Source organism: Capra hircus, chromosome 18, assembly GCF_001704415.2.
Source record: "Capra hircus breed San Clemente chromosome 18, ASM170441v1, whole genome shotgun sequence".
NCBI lineage: Eukaryota > Metazoa > Chordata > Mammalia > Artiodactyla > Bovidae > Capra > Capra hircus.
In genome coordinates, this window is record NC_030825.1 from 3,316,918 (window position 1) to 3,338,709 (window position 21,792).

General features: G+C 39.4%; 1 protein-coding gene across 2 annotated transcripts in view; it reads right to left on the reverse strand.

Annotated features, from left to right (window-relative positions):
* RFWD3 (ring finger and WD repeat domain 3) overlaps nt 292-21,792 on the reverse strand; it is a 35,295-nt gene continuing 13,794 nt past the window's right edge. Inside the window, exons 5-13 of one of the 2 annotated variants that reach the window (XM_005691792.3) lie at nt 15,487-15,678; nt 15,296-15,387; nt 11,130-11,244; nt 10,432-10,654; nt 7,882-8,032; nt 6,912-7,088; nt 5,928-6,142; nt 4,486-4,697; nt 292-1,323 (exon numbers count right to left, since the gene is read on the reverse strand). In XM_005691792.3, coding sequence (XP_005691849.1) covers nt 1,180-1,323; nt 4,486-4,697; nt 5,928-6,142; nt 6,912-7,088; nt 7,882-8,032; nt 10,432-10,654; nt 11,130-11,244; nt 15,296-15,387; nt 15,487-15,678 — 1,521 coding nt within the window. In that variant the 3' untranslated portion in view covers nt 292-1,179. Of the gene's footprint in view, nt 1,324-4,485; nt 4,698-5,927; nt 6,143-6,911; nt 7,089-7,881; nt 8,033-10,431; nt 10,655-11,129; nt 11,245-15,295; nt 15,388-15,486; nt 15,682-21,792 lie in introns of both variants that reach the window. The other variant, XM_005691791.3, reaches the window with a different exon arrangement.

Sequence of the window (21,792 nt, forward strand, 5' to 3'; positions counted from 1 at the left end):
GGCCTCCAACCACTGTTATTTTACTAAAAACACTTTCTTAAAAAAAAGTTAGGGAAGGAGGCAAGTAAGAGGAATTTAGAATCAAACATCAGTTTCACCTGGGGGTAGCCTTTAACCAGGGAATTCTAAACACACTCAAGAATGGCTCTTACTCCAAGGGGTTGACTTTATTCAGAGAGAAACTCTTTAAAAACGCAAGAGACAAGTCCTCTTCTGCTTTCAACAGCAGTCTAAGCAGCTTCTCTTTTGTAAGCCTCTCTTGGTTAGATCTCTCTAACCATGCTTCTGATCTCTCATACTAGTAAGAGCTTTGACATATGGCTCCATCTTTTCCTAGTGAGAGGACAAAGCACTGGCTTATATAAAACCAATCCTGAGATCTTAGCTGCCTAGGAAAAAAGTGAGTCTTCCCCACTGCTCAAACAATTGGTCTCTTTCCTTGATTTGCACGTGATGAACCCCATACACTTGGCATTAGGAAAGGATCTACAGCTCGTCAGCTGCCATCATCACTGGGTTTACCACTATCCTGGCACTGCACACCTGAACAAAGCTGTTCCTGCCACAGAGCAGACCAGATGAGCTCTCCCACACAGTTCTGTGGGGATGAGACCAAGTTACTAAAAGATTATCAGCCAACAAGGTCAGAAATAGGTCAAATCCTTCAGCAGATTGTATAGTGCCCTCTTGTGCTCAATTGAAGACTTCTGCATCCACACTGCATCCAAGAAGCATCAGAATGGTTAGTCCCATCAGGAACATAAGCACTCCCAAGTCATGCAGTCAAGTGACAAGACAACTCGGGTGGGATGTCACATCCAGAAATGCTTGGTGTACATTCATATCCCAAGTGACTGCAGGGAGGATACTCTCCAAGGCCCAGCAGAAAGTCTGATCAAACACTGATTCTCAACAAAGATTCATGAAGGCTTTTAACCCAAGAAATGGATAATGTTGATGGAGTACCAGTCACTTATTCTTTTGATGGACACTGAAGATACACCATCTATAGTGTTTTGTTGACCTGGAATCCGAGGATCATATTAACCTAATGGAACCATGATCCCACAAGTTCTAGGCCACAGACAATAAGCACAGATCTTGCTCAAGGCTGTGAGGTACTAGCAAACAACATGTAACATTAACCAGCAACATGATTGATAAGTTTCAAGACCATGGTCACTCCCACCTATAGATGTGGACGGTCTTTTCTGTTAAGGTAGCCAGGTAGCTGTTATGATTCACCTCAAATGGGCAGATGTCCAAGACAGGCTGATCGGCCTGCAGATCCTGCAGCAACGAGCCACTGCCAGCATCCCACAGCTTAAAAAGAAGAGATAAAGGTCAGGAGTCCTTCAATTCAACTCGGGACTTGCAGTCTTTATCATCACACAACTCTGAAAGCACTGCAGAGACAACACTGCCCAGGGAGTAAAACAGAATGTCCCTAACCTTCACAAGGTTGCACAAAAGCAGCACATCTGACATAGGTCATGCACAGCCTCACCTACTATAATTCGCAATTATGGGCTACCTCTGAGTGGATCTGAAAACCAAGCCTAGTATTCTCCCCTTCAGTCTACATGCCAAGAACTCTATTAGGGGAATAAGGGTCAACAAGACAATAAGTCCCTGTCTCTGCCCTCATGGAACCTGTATTCTAACTGCTGCTTTCTTCTCCTTTAAAAAAAAATTTATTATGGTCAAAAAATTCATGTAATAAAAAGTAGAATAGTACTATGAGTAATCCATCACCCAGATGACTGTTTTTACCATACCTGGTTTACTGTTTTTTTTCTTTGCTGACATCATGTATTTTACCCTTATACACTTAAGTATACATCTCTTAAAAACAAACAATCAAAAGACATTTTCCTATATCTCAATGTCACTATGCCTAACAAAATGAACAATAATTTCATAGTATTCTCTAACATTAGTGCAAAATAAAAATTTTCTGACAGTCTCTTTGTATATTGGTTTTGTTTGATTCAGAATTCAAATAAGGTCCACATTACCCTTGGTATTCATAAATTTTAATAAACCTCTCTTAGTTTGAGCAGATCCAACCTCCCCACTCTTTTCTCCTTCTGCCACTGACTTGTGGAAGCAGGATCTGTTGTCCTACAGAATGTCCACAACCTAGGTTTGTTTGCTGCTTTCTGTGCTATTACTTAACTTATACTCTTATCCACTGCAATTCCAGTAAATAAAAGCGTTAAACTGAAGAGTGACACTATCCAACATGGCTGCCATTAGCCACATAAAAATTACACAAAAATTTAACAATTAAGTTTTTCATTCACATTAACATTTCAAGTGATCACATGGCTAATGCGCCTTAACTGGGCAGTGCTGTTCTATGGATTCAAGGACATCTAGGCATCATGTATTCATTTTGCCTTACATCAAGGGGCAAATTATTTCTGCTTAAGCCACTAACAGTGACACAATAGTTGATCATGTATTCAAGTGGTAAGAGGCTGACCCCTCCACTGTAAATTCCCCATCAACCTTTCATGTGTTAGTTTAATCTTGAATTGATCAACTATTTTATAGAGGTTTCAGTAGTGCCCTTTTCCCCCTAAAACATATAGCTATATGTTTATCATCACACAACTTTGAAAGCACTGCAGAGACAGCACCACCTGGGGGCTAAAACAGCCTGCCCCTAACCTTCACAAGGTCGCACAAAGGCAGGATATCTGACATAGGTCACGTAAAACACTACAGCTCACATATAAAGAATGATGTCAATCTACAGATATTGGTATGGAAAGATAACCAAGATAGGAAGTTAAATGGAAAAGCAGTATGTATTGGGTTGGCCAAAAAGTTTCTTATGTTTTTAAATAAAAATAAAAGACCATTTTCATCAAGAACTTTCTCGAACGTTTTGTTATACTACATTCTGCCATTTTTCAGGCAACTTCATAACTTTATCTTCCGAGAACTTTTTATCTTTTTGAGCAAAGTACTATTCTAAGTGCTTTTTACAGTCTTCCACAGAACTGAAACTTCTCCCATTAAGAGAATTTTGTAAAGACTAAAATAAATCAATGGAAATACAAAGGTGCAATGTCTCGTGAATAGAGCAGATGAATAAGAACTTCCCAGCCAAGCTGTAACAGTTTTTGCCTATCATCAAAGAAATATATAGTCTTGCATTATCCTGATGGGAGATTATGTGTTTTCCGTTGATTAATTCCGGACATTTTTCATTGAGTGCTGATTTCAGTTGGATTGAGTGCTGATTTCAGTTGGTCTAATTGTGAGCAGTACTTGTTGGAATTAATCATTTGGTTTTTTGGAAGGAGCTCATAATAGAGGACTCTTTTCCAATCCCACCACATATACAATATCATCTTCTTTGGATGGAGATTGGCCTTTATTGTGGTTGGTGGTGGTTCATTTCGCTTGCCCCAGGATCTCTTCTGTTCCACATTATTGTACAGTATCCACTTTTCACTGCCTATCACAATTTGTATTTAAAAAGAACATTTTCATTACATTTCAGGAGAGAATCACATTGGAGAAGGCAATGGCACCCCACTCCAGTACTCTTGCCTGGAAAATCCCATGGACAGAGGAGCCTGGTAGGCTGCAGTCCATGGGGTCGCTAGGAGTCAGACATGACTGAGTGACTTCACTTTCACGCATTGGAGAAGGAAATGGCAACCCACTCCAGCGTTCTTGCCTGGAGGATCCCAGGGACGGGGGAGCCTGGTGGGCTGCCGTCTCTGGGGTCGCACAGAGTTGGACACGACTAAAGTGACTTAGCAGCAGCAGAGAATCACATGCAGAAACACAGTCAAAGTGTTTTTCACTTAACTTACGTGGAACTCGGACATCAAAGTGATTAACATAATCAGGCTGATGCAAATGATCTTTCACACTTGATTTGGATATTTTGAGTATGCTGGCTAACTCCTGTGTGGTATAATGTTAACTGTTCTCATTTAATGTCTCGAGTTGATCCCTATCAACTTCAACTGACCTACCTGACTGTGGAGCATCACCCAGCGATAAATCTCTAGCACAAAACTTCGAAAACGCTTTCGACATGTTCAGTCACAGCACTTTTTCCATACACTGCACAAATCTGTTTCTGCATTTCAGTAAAGTTTTTACCTTTCTTGAAATAAAGCATAATATGCTGAAAACATTGCTTTTTTTCCTTCCACTGTCAATATTAAAATGGCTACACAAAAATTCACCAGTTTTGACAAGTCTTATTTTTAGTACACACTGATATGATAGCTGTCACAATATAATCTAACAAAATTGTTTCAAATGAAGTTACAGACAACCATGTGCTCCTAGAGCCACCAACAGAAAAAACAAACTTTTTGGCCAACCCAATAAAGTATGACTTGTAGAAAAAAAGCAACCATACATATACACATATGAAGGTATGTGCAATCACAGAGAACTTTGGTCTTTTGCTTTAAACACATCAGTATAAAAAACTGACAGACTACTCACCAGGGCAGATTTTGATGCTTCATCCCCAGTACACACCAGGATGCTGCCATTATTCTCTGGATTTTGGAAAATGGCACTCTTGGTTAGCAATTTGCAGGAGGGTCCCCCAAGGAATGTTTGTACAGGATGGCAGGAGCAGATGGGCTCTCCAGCATTATCCAGTTTATAGGACATCTCCATGAGCACACTTCGTAAGGTGTTGTGATTTTTATCTAAGAGAAAGAGAAATCAGTATTGATCTGTAGGGATGGTCCAAAGAAATTAAGCAAGTACCTAAACAACACAGCTGAGTAGAAAAGGCAGTTTCATCAAGCCATTGTTAATACCTACAGAGCAAACACAGTAAGAACAAAATAATAGAGCACAAATGAAATTCAGAACTTTGGGCTATAGGATGAAGTAAGTTATCTACAATAGGTTTTTGTCTATGAAGGAAACAACTCTGAGAATAAGCTAGCCTTTTAAGGAAAATCACTGTATACAGCTGGACTTGTGTTTTGGTTTTTATCTTCCTTAAGGGTTTGGGCTACAAGGTCTTTTCCTTCCCCCAGTGAGGACCCCACTAATACCCGGAACTGTACAAATAAAGTGAAAGCATATTATCACAGAAGGGGAAACATATTGCTGTGGTCCTGCTGAGAGACAAACAAAAGCTAGAGAACAGAATGGGATCTCCAAGCTTTCTACATGTCATAGCAAGTCTGTGGAGATAGGGGACCTAGGAGATGGGTCCAAAAGGGAAAGGAGAGTCTGCTGAGGCAGCTTCTCAGCTCAAACAAAATTTAAAATGATTAGGTCAACCCACAACTAGCAGAAGTATGGGCACTTTAATGAATATTTCTGACCAAAACATCTACTTGACCATCAATATAGCTCACCAGATTAGATTCATTATCTTTCAGCTAGAAAAAACCTGTGAATTTAAGCATAGTCGGTCAAGGGTTGCAGTCCTGGTTCTGGAAGCTGTGAGAAGTTCAGCTGGCTAGGGCCACCATGGTTGTCCAGCTACTCCCCACTTAACTTTGGGGCCCCAAATAAGGAAGAACAGCTAAGTGTCTGGGCCCTCTACATGACTGCTTTCGTCTGGGCTGTAAGCGAACTGAGCGGCAAGCAGAAGACATGAAACTGATGTAAAGGCAGCTCAGTGGCCTCAAGAGCAGGTCTCCTCATTCCATCCTACTGTCCTAAGTCAGAGAGGATCCTAAAGTGGAGGATCCTAATTCCACTTCCAAGGAGTACCTGGCCAAGTATGTCCCAGTTCACACAAGTGAGGGACAGGGAGGCAGGCTCCACAGAAGCTCCCTGAAGGAGCAAGAGCTGTTAGTTCGTGAGGGGCTGACCAGCACCACCTGAGAGCTAGGGCAAGCTCTCCTTTCCTCCCCTCTACCAATCTACTTCCAAACCAACCACAGGTGCCATGAGGATACCCCAACAACACTCACCAGGCCTATAGGTCACGAGACAGTGGCGGGTGCTGCTCTCTACCTGAAAGTCTACGCAGCCCCCAGGCTCCATGGGCAGCACATGAGGCCAATGAGTAAAGCCCATTTTCAGCTCCCAAAAAGAGGCATTCTCCAACGCTCCAGCCAATACGCCACCATACGGAAATGCAGCAGAGGCAGCTCTGGGCACATATGACAGGGATACTAGCGGGCATCTGAAGGGAAAGAAAGGAAACCGAGTCTCACCTGCCAATATCTGAACTACTTCAGGCGCCACTATGAGGAGTCAAGGACATTCCTACCTCTATAGAAGAAACTGTATGAGTCACTGCCCTCTGATACCTGATAAAACTACCAACCCACTCTGTAGGAACAAAAGGGCATATATATAATATTCCACACCCAGTTTCAGAGGAAATTCCACATGCTCTAAAAGCAGTGGGGAGAAAACAGAGTAGGAAACTTAACAGTACAAGATTACAAATACAAGGAAGCCTGACTGGTGTAAAGCTTCTGGAAATGGGGTTAGACACACACACACACACAGAGTCAGAAAGGAAATTCAGCTTATACATCCAATAAACTAAAGCTTCCAAGCTGTATTTGAGAGACTCTCTCAATTAAAATACAGCATAGAGAATTCCCCAGTGGTCCACTGGTTAGTTCACAACAGGCCAAGAAATGTAATCAAGGTCACACAGCTCATAAATGGTGGAGTTGGGTTCTGAACAAAGTAGTGATTTTATTTTGGCACACTGTGACATGTAATTCTATGAATCTGGTTATACTTGGTACGAGAACTTTCTGCCATATGAACTATCATGAACACAAACTCTAGGATCTTACTGATTCTGAAGTGAGAACAGATCAGAGTACTCAGAGAACTGCCCTCTGTGAGAAACTCTGATCAACTGTAAAACACTCGTAAAAGAGGATTAATATAATAGTCTAAGAGAAAGCTGTTACTTTCAGGTGGCTCCCTACCTAGCTCTCTGAGGTACTAACTCCTGGACGTGAGAGCTTGTATTTCGAAGGTCATATAACAGAATTGAACCGTTGACTAGTCCAGCATAGATGTAATTGTTTTCATCAAGACACCAGCAGCAGCTCCAGACAGGCCGCCCAGTATTGTAAGTCTGGACCACGGTATTTGTTTCCAGGCTGTAGAGTTACAAAAGACTTTTACAATTATGCATTACAAAAATACAAAATTCAAATACAGAACAAAGATATAAAGATAAGAACACACCCTCACATCAAAACTATATGGATTCCCAATTTCCCCTAAGGTCTGTGGAGATAACTCCTCAATTCCACAATATTTGTTTTGGAGGATACAGATTTTCCTCCTAAGCTGTAAGGAAGAATAAGTTAAAGGGACAGATAAACAGTATATTCCTTCCCCTGATCCTATATGCTTCTCCACGGCTACCTATTACACAGATAGTCAATGTTTAACACTGAAAAATTAGAAAACACATATAAGAAAAATAAAAAGTTATAATCCAACTACCCAGAGGTAGTCATTAATGACAGTTTGGTATTTAACCTTTCTTTTTTCCCTTCTATTTTTCAATACTACTAAAATTAAGTCATAGCATTTAGATATATATAAAACATAATAGAATTGATACACTGAGTTTTGGGGTAAAATTAAGCTGAAGCATTCTTGAAAAGTCAAAAGATATATATCTGCATGGTTTAAGATATATTTTGTAGCATATGTAATTTTAAAGAAGTGGACCACCACATATTCAGCTTTGCAACCAGCTGTGTCCACTTCTTAAAGCAATACATTTAAAATTCAATGAACCTGGATCTGAGAAAACAATGCCTTGGACAGCTCCCATCCCATTCCCACCCCAAAAGCCAAAGTCATCATAACACAGATACTAATTTCCAAGCTATTCAACACTAGGCATCCCAAGGCCCATCTTCCCCACAAAGTACTCACCTGGTCAGTTTAATTGTGCTGTCCAGGGAAGCAGACAGAAGTAAGCCTTTGGATCGACTGCTGAAAGCCAGTCCACGTATTTGTTTGCCATGCATAGGAATATACTGACTGCTTTTCATGTCGGCAGTACTCAACATCTTAACACCAAAGCCTGCCAAATTTATGAGAGAGTGAAACAGATCACTGAAAGTCAATTAAGGGCAAAGGAAACTACCATTTCAAGCAACACCTTTGTTCACCTTTCTTGGCATGTCAGTTTCTGGGAAAAAACTAGGCGAACAAAGAAAATAATTCCCAGGTTATAATTTATTTTAAAAAGTACATTCTATCCCAAATGTCTATCAAGTATATGAGAAACCATCATATATACATACAGTGGAACACTACCCAGCAATAAAAAGAAATGAACTACTGACAGACACAATAATATGGATAATCTTTATAAAGTTACCTTGAAAGAACTCAGACAAAAAGAGTAACACTGTATGGCTCCAGTTATGTAAAATTCTAGAAAATATAAACTAATATACCGAGATAGAAAGTAGTTGCCTTGGGATGGGGAGAGGAGGGAGGAACAAGTGGATGATGGATTACAAAGAGCCTGAGCAAACTTTCAGGGCAACTGATATGTTCATTATCTTGACTGGTATGAAGTTTTAGAAGTGTTTTAGAAGTGTATACAAATATTGATACATACATCAATACTCACCAAATGGTATATCACATTAAGGAGGTGCAGTTTACTGTATATCAATTATACTGTAATAATAAAGCTTTTAAAGGAAAGCGAGAGACTAGTCTTTCTGAACCACACACATATACTCAAAAATGTAGATGAGAGTGAACAACAAAGAATGGAGATAAGTAATTTCTGTGTCATGTGGTCAAGATGTTACATTTTTCTGAAACAGACTGAAAATAGGTAAAATCAAGTATCTTAATGTATATCATTCCAAGAGGGGAAAGAAAGCCAAAAACTTGTCCTTTTAAATTTATTTGTTACTCTGTTCTCTTACCAGGAAATAACAACACATTTATTTTACCAAGTATATATTTTATCTGAGTTATACACTAACAAAATTTGTCAAATCTTAGATTTAAGATATCCTTAAGGGACTTCCCTGGTGGTCCAGTGGCTGAGAATTTGTCTTGCAGTGTAGGAGATGTGGGTTCAACCCCTGGTCTGTAAACTAAGATCCCACATGCCACAGAGCAATTAAGCTCATGCACGTCAACTACTGAAACCTGTGCGCTCCAAAGCCCACCTGTCCCAACTAGAGAGCTCAAGAACTGCAAGGAAAGATCCCGCACGATGCAACTAAGACCCAATGCAGCCAAATAAATAAGTGAGTTGAGACACTTGGAAAAAAAGATAGCCTTGAATCACACTTCTCCTTCGCTAGGGAATCAAGTGAGAGAAAGTTTATTGTGATTCTGCTAAAACAGAATTAGCAGAGCCAGAGAAACAAACATGGAAACTATAGGTTTTAAATCAACAAGGGAACTTGAGATTTTGCCTAGTTAATCATTAAAGGAAATAAGAAATTAGCATTATCAGTCTATCAGGACGAGCTGGCTGTGCAGGACAGAACAGACACCCTAAGAAATAAAGGAACAGATTACATCCAATTTGGGGAACAACTGGAATAAATAGTTTTCCAATTAATTATCTTCAGGTTTCACTTGAAGATAAATCTTTTTATTAAAACTGTGAATGGAATATAGCAACATTATAAACAATCCTTTTACTTTCCCCTCAATTGGAGCCTCCTGATAGCCTTTCAACTCACAGTTAGTGTCAGTGAATAGACAAATATATGATATTCAAGGGATTCCACTACAAATCCTATACATACCTAAGTATGGGGGACACAGTTTTGAAGCATTTGAAAGGAACTTCTAAGTGGGGAGACACTAAATCAGGAAGAAGCAAAGGGACCTTACAGTTGGCAGAAATCATATGCTGAAGAGAGCAGGAAAAAACATCTAGAAACATTGGGCCTGTGAGGTTTGGTTTTCAACATTAAAACAACCTAAAATGAAACTTGAAAAGCGCACAAAAAAGAGAAGATCAGTACAATATTAATAAAATAATAATGTTTCCAAATTCTTTTACTTGGAATTTGTCAATGTGCACACTACTGAAAATAAGCATTCAATCTTGTTTTAACTTGAATTAGACCTTGGGGTAGTGTTTTTTTTTTTTTCAAATATTTCTAGTCTAAAATGAATCTGTATTTTAGCAGGACATAAAGGCAATTATAGTTCTTATCCTTGGACAACTCACACTTCTAAGTATGTGTTCTCTCACTTTACCATGGTTCAGCATCTCTGCCCTTCTGGTGAACAAGTTTACAAAAGTCAGACAGACAGTGCAGACATCTCTGTAGTGCCCTGAAGTATCTTTATCAAGGAAAGCAACTAGGAAAAAAGTGATTTGGTGGGCTGTGGACAGTGTTCACCTACTAGTGAGTCCTGGATTATCCAAAAAGGGAGGAAATAAATAGAGTCCAACAATGAACATAAAAACTGAAGTTCTGGACTATTTACCTGGAAGGAAGGCGGCCTGAGGAGAAGGTTGTGACACCACCAGGCAGCTCAAAGCATCACAGTATGTCATGACTCGACAGTTTCCAGTTTGAGACACTGTGAATGTCTTCTGGAAATGGTACTTCTGTTGACTCTGGCTGGAGGGCAGGCCACTTAGGAAATGTGGTTGGGAACCCCCAGGCTGCTGTGAGATCTTATCCTGACCAATAAGTTTTTGCAAGTCCTAAAACGAAAACGGTCTGGTATTACCCTCAAGTACAATTCCTTGATCTAATACAAGGATATTTATCCTTTACATGAAAATGTTAACATGAATTCTAAAGTACTGCTGCAGGTTTCACAATATTTCAACAAGCAACTGAAACAGGGAGAGCACCATCATCATACAGGGCTGAAAGTCTTTAATGATTTAGACACTGTGTCTAAAATTCTCACTTTTTTGGTAGATTCAAGCAAGTGAAATGACCTAAACATGTTGTGAATTATCAGGTGGCTGTTCAATTTTTTTTTTTTTAATTCAGGATGCAGTAGAATTCATCATAAAGCACATACATAAGTTCTAATAAAAAATAAAGTTGATCATGTTTCCTTCCTGAAAACCTTGGTAAATCCTATTTGTATCTGAGTAAAACTAACTATTTAGATGCCTTCTTAATTCCTATTCCAACAGTTCTTTGGATTAGAAAAGGCAAACTTACCTGAACACGACTTTGAAGCCTAGAGCATTCATCAGTGAGGGCTTGAAGCTGCAGCCGACACTGTGCCGAATCTAACTCAGCCTTCTTCCTTAGCTTCTGTTCCTTTTGTAAGGAACTAGAGGGGGAAAGCCAGCAACAGGTGGAGGTTAGAAAGGCTACAAAAGACTTCTCATCAAGATGCACAGTAAATTATGATATACACACTTTGACTGTATCATTTAGGGAATAAAATATAATGAGAAAAATCTCTCAAACCGAGAAACATTACAGAAGAATAGCAGACAGGGCTGAGCTCATGGAGTGGGTCACTGGGTCACTCCATTACTGGAGTGGTCTCACTGTTGAGGTAGGCAATGACCAGGAATTTGGCTTTTACTAAGGAATGGGGTGGAGAAGGCGATGGCACCCCACTCCAGTACTCTTGGCTGGAAAATCCCATGGATGGAGGAGCCTGGTAGGCTGCAGTCCATGGGTTCGCGAACAGTAGGACACGACTGAGTAACTTCACTTTCACTTTTCACTTTCATGCACTGGAGAAGGAAATGGCAACCCACTCCAGTGTTCTTGCCTGGAGAATCCCAGGGACAGGGGAGCCTGGTGGGCTGCCATCTATGGGGTTGCACAGAGTCGGACACGACTAAAGCAACTTAGCAGCAGCAGCAGCAGCAGCAAGGAATGGGGACATAAAATGCAAAATGAGGGATTACAGCCAAGCTCACTGCCTGCGTTAGTCAAATTAGAAAAGAGTAAAATGACCTGTTAAAAGACCAAGATCATCTACCAGATAAAAAAAAATCAGCTATTAGATGTTCATGAGATATTCAAATAAATAACATTATAAAAAGAGGTTGGAAGTTTTAAAAAGGTATATACCAGGTAAATGCTTAAAAAAAAAAAAAAGACTGATTACAATTAAAAAGGATGGACAAGCATAAAGAGGAATAATGTACAATGAAAGGACACATTCATAGGCATGAAAATCATAAATCTGTGTTTCAAAATATGAAATGCAAATAGAGATTTCCACTCCAATAAGATAGGAGAGAAAAAAGATGAAAATTGGAAAGGAAGAGATGAAGTGGCTCTTATTTATCTTTATGGAAAATTCAAGAGAACCCACAAGCTATTAAGAGTTTAGTAAGGTTACTAGAGTTAAGATCAAGAAAATTAGATCAACGGCATTCCCATATACCAGACAGGTGATTTGTAAATGTAACAAAAAGTTCATTCGAAATAGCATTCTAACAGCAACCTAGGAATAAAGTTAAGGCCTTTAAGAAGCAAAATACAGTTATAAATGACACAAGGAAACAGTAAACAAGTGGAAGGATATATAATGTTGATGGCTAGAAAGACTAAACTGAAGCACTAGAACTAACAGATCCTAGAACAAAAGAGTAGTTCATTTATAATTTAGAAACTTAATTTAGAATAGAAGTAGCAATTGAAATTTATAGATAGGACATACTTCACTAAAAGTAAAAACTTTTTCAACAAAGGATACCATAAACAAGTCAGAGACAAATCAAAAACTAGAAGATGACGTGTGCAATGTGCACAACCAGCAACCAGTTAGTATAAGGAAAACAAAGAACTATAAATCAGTGAGAAACAAATAAATAATAAATAATATACAATATAAGTAAGTAAAATATTTGAACAAAATTTACAGAAGAGTATGTTCAACCTCATGAGTGATTGAGAAAAACCTCATACGGAAAGCAAACTAAAGTAAACGCTACTTCACTTCATGAAACTGGCAAAACTAAGTCTGATAATATAAAGTAGATGAAGGTATGAAAAAAATGTGAAATCCCTTACATTACTGCTGCTGGTATAAACTGGAAAAGCCTCTACGAAGAGCAATTTGACAATATCTAGTAAAGTTGAAATTACATGTACCCTATGATAAAGCAAATCCATTTCTAGACGTAATGATATTCTCACCCATTTCTCTGCAGCATGGCTAATACTAATGAAAACTGGAAACTACTTGTCTGCCAATACAAAATACATATAGGAAAACTACAGAACTAGAACACTTTATAGAAATTAAAATGAATCAAAGAGAGCTACATGTATCAACCAGGATATGTGCCTCAAAGTATTAAGCAAAATCAAGCTACAGAAGAAAAACTATAATCCAATAACCCTTGCATAAAATGTGAAAACTTTCTAAATCACACTGTATGTGCTTTATGGTCATAGATCATCTGAGGAAAGAGACGGAATTAAGATAAACTTGGTGCACAGGGAAGCCTCCTCGGTATCTTATAAGAATATATTTCCTTCTTAAAAGACCCAAAACAAATATGGGAAATGTTAAGATTTGATAAAGTTGAGCCTGTGGGTATTCATCCTATTTGTCTCGGTATGTATCACCATTTTGAAATTCTTCTCAAGAGGCTAACGAGTACAACGATTGTAGTAATCAGCAAAGTTTTAAATACAATCATGCATTAATAGCCACCCATACTGGTTTTGCCTTTTCAAGAAAATTTCCCCCACCACGTACCAGTCATTTTAACATACTACAAATAAATATTCATTGGAGTGAATAAAAAAAGGCAAACAAGGAGTAAAATTCATACATCTGTAATTCCACTTTACAGTGACTACTTATGTTTTTTACCAGTTTGCAAAAATATAATCACACTAACAACATGCTTTCACATGACAACATACTATATGTACTTCAACATGAGTTTTAATCAATGTATAGTGTTTCATCACATGGATATGCCAGAGTTTACTCAATCAATTAACCTTCTTGGTTTGGATTATTAACTAAATGAAAAGCCTGATTAAACACATTTTTGTACATATCCTTAATCATTTTTTTAGAATGCCTAAAGCAGAATTACTTTTAGACTTCTGAATTATATTGCCAAAGGCCTCTCTAAATGTTAATATCTATGTACATTTTTACCAGTAATGCATAAGCAAACCCACATCCCTGTACTCTCAATGAGGGGGGTTGGGGGGTTGGGGGGGGTTTTTGGCTGCTGCTGCATGGCATGTGGAATCTCAGTTCCCTGACCAGGGAACAAACCTGCCTCCCCTGCACTGCAAGGATGATTCTGAACCACTGGACCACCTGGGAATTCCCAATCTTTACTGTTCTTAAAGCATATTTTATAAGTAGTGCTTTTAGCAACTGTCCATGGGCTTCCCAAATCCCAGTAATTTCTTGCATTGTATTGTTTCAGTTATGAGACTTCTTTGTAGAATACTGTGGCAGGAGGGCTTAGGGACACAAGAAGCAAAAATTCTCAGTTTTTAAAAAAGTATCTTTAAGCCTATTCTAATGACAAGGAGGTTGAGACTTGGAGTGTGTTCTAGATGGCCGTGAATTGGCCACAATGAATTGGCCACTCATTCCCTGATTCAGTATTCATCGAATTTAGTGGTAGAGGCAGACTGAAAAGGTAATTCCTTAGGGAAGAAGCTGAACAGGCTACCAAAAAACCCAGGCTATCTTTCTGTGAGGGTCTGCTGTCCAGCTCAGGTGTGAGGTATTACTGTATGGCTAAAGGTTTCTCTATGACTTTTGATTTCAGGAGGGCTTACCAGACCAAGTCTTGGCTTCCCCAAGTCTTATTACCAAAGATTAAGTCTTAGCGCTGACTCCAAGTTCACAGGAATGCCAAAGTGCTCCTGCAGAGCTACCTGCTCCAATCAGCACACCCTCAGGCCCTGAAAATGCAGGCTCATGAGAGGTGCTGAGCACACAGGTGAACGCAGCAGTCTACCACCTGTTGCTCTTCTTTCAACCCCCTCTTTCAAGAAAGGAGATTTTTTCCTCTACTTCTCAGTTGTTTTCCTGTGCATTGGCTTCATTTTCTCATATTCTATACTAGCTTTTTTCCCTGACGAGTTCAAGCAAAAGTCCTGGGGCTGACATTCATTGAGCTAGGTGAAGTCACAATGATTTGTTACTCCAGATCATCACTTTTAATCCTATATGGAGAGCAAACTGTTCATCAGGTGATCAGACATGTATCATAAGTCACAATGTTAAATTGCCAACAATCCCCAGAGATCCCTAATCACAGTCCAAGGAAAGCCTCAGAATCACACTAAGAGTGAATCATACCCCCCTTTTCAGGTGAGCCTACAAAGAACCAAAAAGGAATATTCCAGCTAGACAGACTGTTTCCACCTACCTCTTCATGAGCTCCTGCTCACTAGTGTCCAAAGCTCTCAAGGTCCGGGCATAAAGGACAACGATATCACTTTGCTTGGCTTTCTTGTTGCACTAAGGAGCCCAACAGGACACAATTAGTGTGGTTCTAGGAATCCGCCTGACTTAACATGTTGACTGTGCATATACACAGTTCTTAATTACGATCTCTACCTGGGGACATTTTCGGGTCTGTCCTCTGAGCCACTTTGAAATGCATTTGTACCCAAAGAGGTGCCCACAGCGCAATGCAGAGAGCCGGTGATCCCCAGCATTGGTCCACTGTTCCAGACAGATTGTACAAGTGTCTCCTTCTTCCTCATCCACAGAAGCAGAAGTTAGAGAAGGGTTAGACTTCTGGGGAGACTGCTGGATGGGAACCACAATACATTCAAATTAGAGAAAATGCAAAATCTGTCTTGAAGATATGAAACTAACAAATTAACAAGTCACACAAAAATGAACAGACCCAATTGAAAAATGCCAAAGAAAAACCCAACACCCATGAATCACTTCCCATTCTTTCCAGAGTGCAATCTGGTCAAAGATAATATAAACTGTGAAAATATTATTATTATCCTTCGAACTCACAAAATTCTTGATTTTTTTTCATTCAAATGACAAAAAGGAGCTAATTTACGAAGATATTAAAACAAAACAAATGCAGAAGTGACCCAGTTAAATAACAACAGGGAATATTAAGTCTTTTATACATTTGAAATTAGGTTCATAATTCAAGTAACTATAAAATATCTAGTTCATGTGAATAAAGATAAAAATACAAGGGAAAAGAGAAATGAATATAAACAGCTCACACAAAAATACAAATGGTTAGTAAGTGTTCAGCTATAGTTAAAGAAACAAAAATTAAACTATGTTTTTACTTCTTTTCATCTATTAGATAATGTCTGGTAACATGAAGCACTGAGGGTGAGGAAGAAATGGGCATGCTTACATACTGCTGTTCCAAGTAGAAACTGGCACAAATTTTCCAGAGGGCAACTTAGCATTATCTATCAAAACTAAAAATACAAACATTCTTCCTTTGATAAAGCAACCTCTCTGGAAGAAATATATCCCATGAATATAACCACAAGTATTTGCCAAGACAGTAATGCAAAGATGCTCAGTGCAGCATGATCTTAGTAGGAAGCAACAATAGTGCACACGCAAGGGAACAATTAACTAAAAATGTATTCCTATGTAAAAACACTATGCAGCTGTTACTACCAGCAAGAATGAGATTCAATTTTATGTTGGACAGTCACTAAGTTATGTCCGACTCTTTGCGACCCCATGGACTGTAGCCCACCAGGCTTGTCTGTGCATGGGACTTCCCAGGCAAGAATACTGGAGTGGGTAGCCATTTCCTTCAATTTTATGTACTGACAATAAAAAGCTCTCCAAGAGAAACTTCCCTGGTGGTCTAGTGACTGGGAATCTGCGTTCCAATGCAGGGGACATGGGTTTGATCCCTGGTCAAGGAACTAGGATTCCACATGGCACAGAGCAACTAAGCCCAGGCACTGCAATGACTAAGCTTGTACACTCCAGAGCAGAGAAGAGAAGCTTGTGTGCTGCAACTAAAGAAGGCCCTGCGTGCTGCAACGAAGACCCAGCACAGCCAAAATTAAAAAAAAAAAAAAAAAAAAGGACATGACTAGAATCAAGATTAGTTGAGCAATTAATCACACATTTAATCACCTAGTCTTACAATTTAAAAAACCTCTCCAAGATACAAGTCAGGGGGAAAAGAAACCAGTCCTGGAACAGGATAGTATATAATCTCTCTTTTAAAATAGAGCATTCGAATGAATTCAATAAAGTCGAAGGATACAAAATTCATCTACAGAAATCTGTTGCATTTCTACACACTTACAATGGACTATCAGAAAGAGAAATTGAGAAATATAATCTCATTTATGAACTGTATTAAAAAGAATAAAATAAACTAGAATTAAATCTAACCAAAGAAGTAAAAGACCTGTACTCTGTAAACTATGACACTGAGGAAAGAAACTGAAGACGACATAAACAATTGGAAAAACATATTATGCGTGTTGGAAGAACTGGATTGGAAGAATTAACATTGTTAAAATCATCATCCTCCCACCAAGGCAATCTACATATGCAATGCAATCCCTGCCAAATATGAACAGCATTTTTCATAGAACTAGACTAAATGATTTTAAATTTATATGAAAACAAAAGACTAGAAACAGCCAAAGCAATCTCAAGAAAGAAAACAAAGGTGGAAATATCACACTCTCTGCTTTCAATCTGTACTACAAAGCTACAGTAATCACAACAGTATGGTACAGTCACATAAGCAGACATACAGATCACAGAACAGAACAGAGGGTGCAAAGACAAACCCACACTTACATGGGCCATTAATTTACGAAAAAAGAGGCAAGAGTAGACAACAGGGAAAGACAGACTCTTCAATAAATGGTGTTGGGAAATCTGGACAACCAGACCACTTTTTCTATTTTATACCATAGTTTCAGGTGTACAGCAAAGGGACTCAGCCAAACACTGGACTACTTTCTCACATCATATACAAAAGTAACCTTGAAATGGACTATAGATTTAAATATAAGACCTGAAACCATAAAATTCGTAGAAGAAAACATAGGCACTAAAGCTCTTTGACAGTAGTCCTAGCAATATTGTTTTGAATATGTCTCCTCAGGCAAGGGAAGGAAGCAAAAATTAACAAGACTATCAAACTTAAAGCTTTTGCATAGCAAAGGAAACTAACAACAAAATGAACAGGCAGCCTACCAAATAGGAGAAGATATTAACAAAAGATATCTGATAAGAAGTTAATATCCAGAATAAATGAAGAGCTCACACAACTCAACAACAAAGAAACCTGATTAAAAATGGTCAGAAGGCGGGAATACAGATTTTGCCAAAGAGATGGCCAAGAGAAAAATAAAAAGAAAAGATGTTCAACATTAGTAATTATCAGATCGGTTCAGTCGCTCAGTCGTGTCTGACTCTGTGTGACCCATGAACTGCAGCACGCCAGGCCTTCCTGTCCATCACCAACTCCCAGAGTTCACCCAAACCCATAAGTCAGTGATGCCATCCAACCATCTCATCCTCTGTTGTCCCCTTCTCTTCCTGCACTCAATCTTTCCCAGCATCACAGTCTTTTCAAATGAGTCAGCTCTTTGCATCAGGTGGCCAAAGTATTGGAGTTTCAGCTTCAACATCAGTCCTTCCAATGAACACCCAGGACTGATCTCCTTTAGAATGGACTGGTTGGATCTCCTTGCAGTCCAAGGGACTCTCAAGAGTCTTTTCCAACACCACAGTTCAAAAGCATCAATTCTTCGGCGCTCAGTTTTCTTTATAGTCCAATTCTCACATCCATACATGACCACAGGAAAAACCATAGCCTTGACTAGACAGATCTTTGTTGACAAAGTAATGTCTCTGCTTTTCAATATGCTGTCTAGGTTGGTCATAACTTTCCTTCCAAGGAGTAAGCGTCTTTTAATTTCATGGCTGCACTCACCATCTGCAGTGATTTTGGAGCCCAGAAAAATAAAGTCAGCCACTATTTCCCCATCTATTTGCCATGAAGTGATGGGACCAGATGCCATGATCTTCGTTTTCTGAATGTTGAGCTTTAACCCAACTTTTTCACTCTCCTCTTTCACTTTCATCAAGAGGCTCTTTAGTTCTTCACTTTCTGCCATAAGGGTGGTATCACCTGCATATCTGAGGTTATTAATATTACTCCTGGAAACTTTGATTCCAGCTTGTGCTTCCTCCAGTCCAGCGTTTCTCATGATGTACTCTGCATAGAAGTTAAATAAGCAGGGTGACAATATACAGCTTTGATGTACTCCTTTTCCTATTAGGAACCAGTCTGTTGTTCCATGTCCAGTTCTAACTGCTGCTTCCTGACCTGCATACAGATTTCTCAAGAGGCAGGTCAGGTGGTCTGGTATTCCCATCTCTTGAAGAATTTTCCAGTTTCTTGTGATCCACAACAGTCAAAGGCTTTGGCATAGTCAATAAAGCAGCAATAGATGTTTTTCTGGAACTCTCTTGCCTTTTCCATGATCCAGCGGATGTTGGCTATTTGATCTCTGGTTCCTCTGCCTTTTCTAAATCCAGCTTGAACATCTAGAAGTTCACAGTTCACATATTGCTGAAGCCTGGCTTGGAGAATTTTGAGCATTACATTACTAGCGTGTCAGATGAGTGCAATTGTGCGGTAGTTTGAGCATTCTTTGGCATTGCCTTTCTTTGGAATCGGAATGAAACTGACTGTTTCCAGTCCTGTGGCCACTGCTGAGTTTTCCAAATTTGCTGGCATATTGAGTGCAGCACTTTCACAGCATCATCTTTCAGGATTTGAAGTAGCTCAACTGGAATTCCATCACCTCCACTAGCTTTGTTCGTAGTGATTCTTCCTAAGGCCCACCTGACTTCACATTCCAGGATGTCTGGCTCTAGGTGAGTGATCACACCATCGTGATTATCTTGATCATGAAGATCTTTTTTGTTCAGTTCTTCTGTGTATCCTTGCCACCTCTTCTTAATATTTTCTGCTTCTGTTAGGTCCATATCATTTCTGTCCTTTATTAAGCCCATCTTTGCATGAAATGTTCCCATGGTATCTCAAACTTTCTTGAAGAGATCTGTAGTCTTTCCCATTCTATTGTTTTCCTCTATTTTTTTTGCATTGAGTGCTGAAGAAGGCTTTCTTATCTCTCCTTGCTATTCTTTGGAACTCTGCATTCAAATGGGTATATCTTTCCTTTTCGCTTCCCTTCCTTTCACAGCTATCTGTAAGGCCTCCTTGGACAGCCATTTTGCTTTTTTGCATTTCTTTTTCTTGGGGATGGTCTTGATTCCTGTTTCCTGTACAATGTCATGAACCTCCGTCCATAGTTCATCAGGCACTGTGTCTGTAGGATCTAGTCCCTTAAATCTATTTCTCACTTCCACTGTATAGTCATTAAGGATTTGATTTAGGTAATACCTGAATGTAATTATCACGGACATGCAAATTAAAACCACAAAGAGATACCACCTTATACCTGTCAGAATGGCTATCGTCAAAACAACACCACATAGCAAGCATTGGCAAGGATATGGAGAAAAGGAAACACTTGTGAACTGTTGGTAGGAACATAAGCTGGTGCAGCCACTAAGGAAACAGTATGGATTATGGACAAATACCATATGATCTCACTTAAATGGAATCTAAAAAATAAAAGAACAAAAACCCCGCAGGCTAACAGACACAGAGAACAAATGGGTAAGTGCCAAAGGGAAGGGAGTGGGACGGGGGCGGGGGCGGGGGGGGGGGGGTAGGTTGGATGACAAAACCGGTTGAAGGGGATTAAGAGGTACTAACTTGCACTCATCTCACAGCTAGCAAAGTAATGCTCAAAATCCTTCAAGCCAGGCTTCAACAGTAAGTGAACCAAGAACTTCAGATGTTCAAGTCGGATTTAGAAAAGGCAGAGGAACCAGAGATCAAATTGCCAACATCCGCTGGATCATCGAAAAAGCAAGAGTTCCAGAAAGACATCTACTTCAGCTTTATTGACTATACCAAAGCCTTTGACTGTGTGGATCACAATAAACTGTGGAAAATTCTGAGAGAGATGGGACTATCAGACCACCTGACCTACCTCCTAGAAACCTGTATGCAGGTCAGGAAGCAGCAGTTAGAACTGGACATGGAACAACAGACTGGTTCCAAATAGGAAAAGGAGTACATCAAGGCTGTATACTGTCACCTTGCTTATTTAACTTATATGCAGAGTACACCATGAGAAATGCCGGGCTAGATGAATCACAAGCTGGAATAAAGATTGCAGGGAGAATTAACAATAACCTCAGATATGCAGATGACACTGCCCTTATGGAAGAAAGTGAAGAACTAAAGAGCCTCTTGAAGAAAGTGAAAGAGGAGAGTGAAAAAGTTGGCTTAAAGCTCAACATTCTGAAAACTAAGATCATAGCACGTGGTCCCATCACTTCACGGCAAACAGATGGGGAAACAATGGAAACTGACAGACTTTACGAGCTTGGGCTCCAAAATCACTGCAGATAGTGACAGCAGCCATGAAATTAAAAGATGCTTGCTCCGTGGAAGAAAAGCTATGACCAACTTAGAGAGCATATTAAAAAGTAGAAAGAATTATTTTGCTGACAAAGGTTCATCTAGTCAAAGCTATAGTTTTTCCAGCAGTCAAGGATGGATGTGACAGTTGGACCAAAAAGCTGAGCACTGAAGAATTGATGCTTTTGAACTATGGTGTTGGAGAAAACTCTTGAGAGTCCCTTGGACTGCAAAGAGATTCAAGCAGTCCATCCTAAAGGAAATCAGTCCTAAATATTCATTGGAAGGACTGATGTTGAAGCTGAAACTCTGATACATTGGCCACCTGATGCGAAGAACTCATCATTGGAAAAGCCTGTGATGCTGGGAAAGATTAAAGG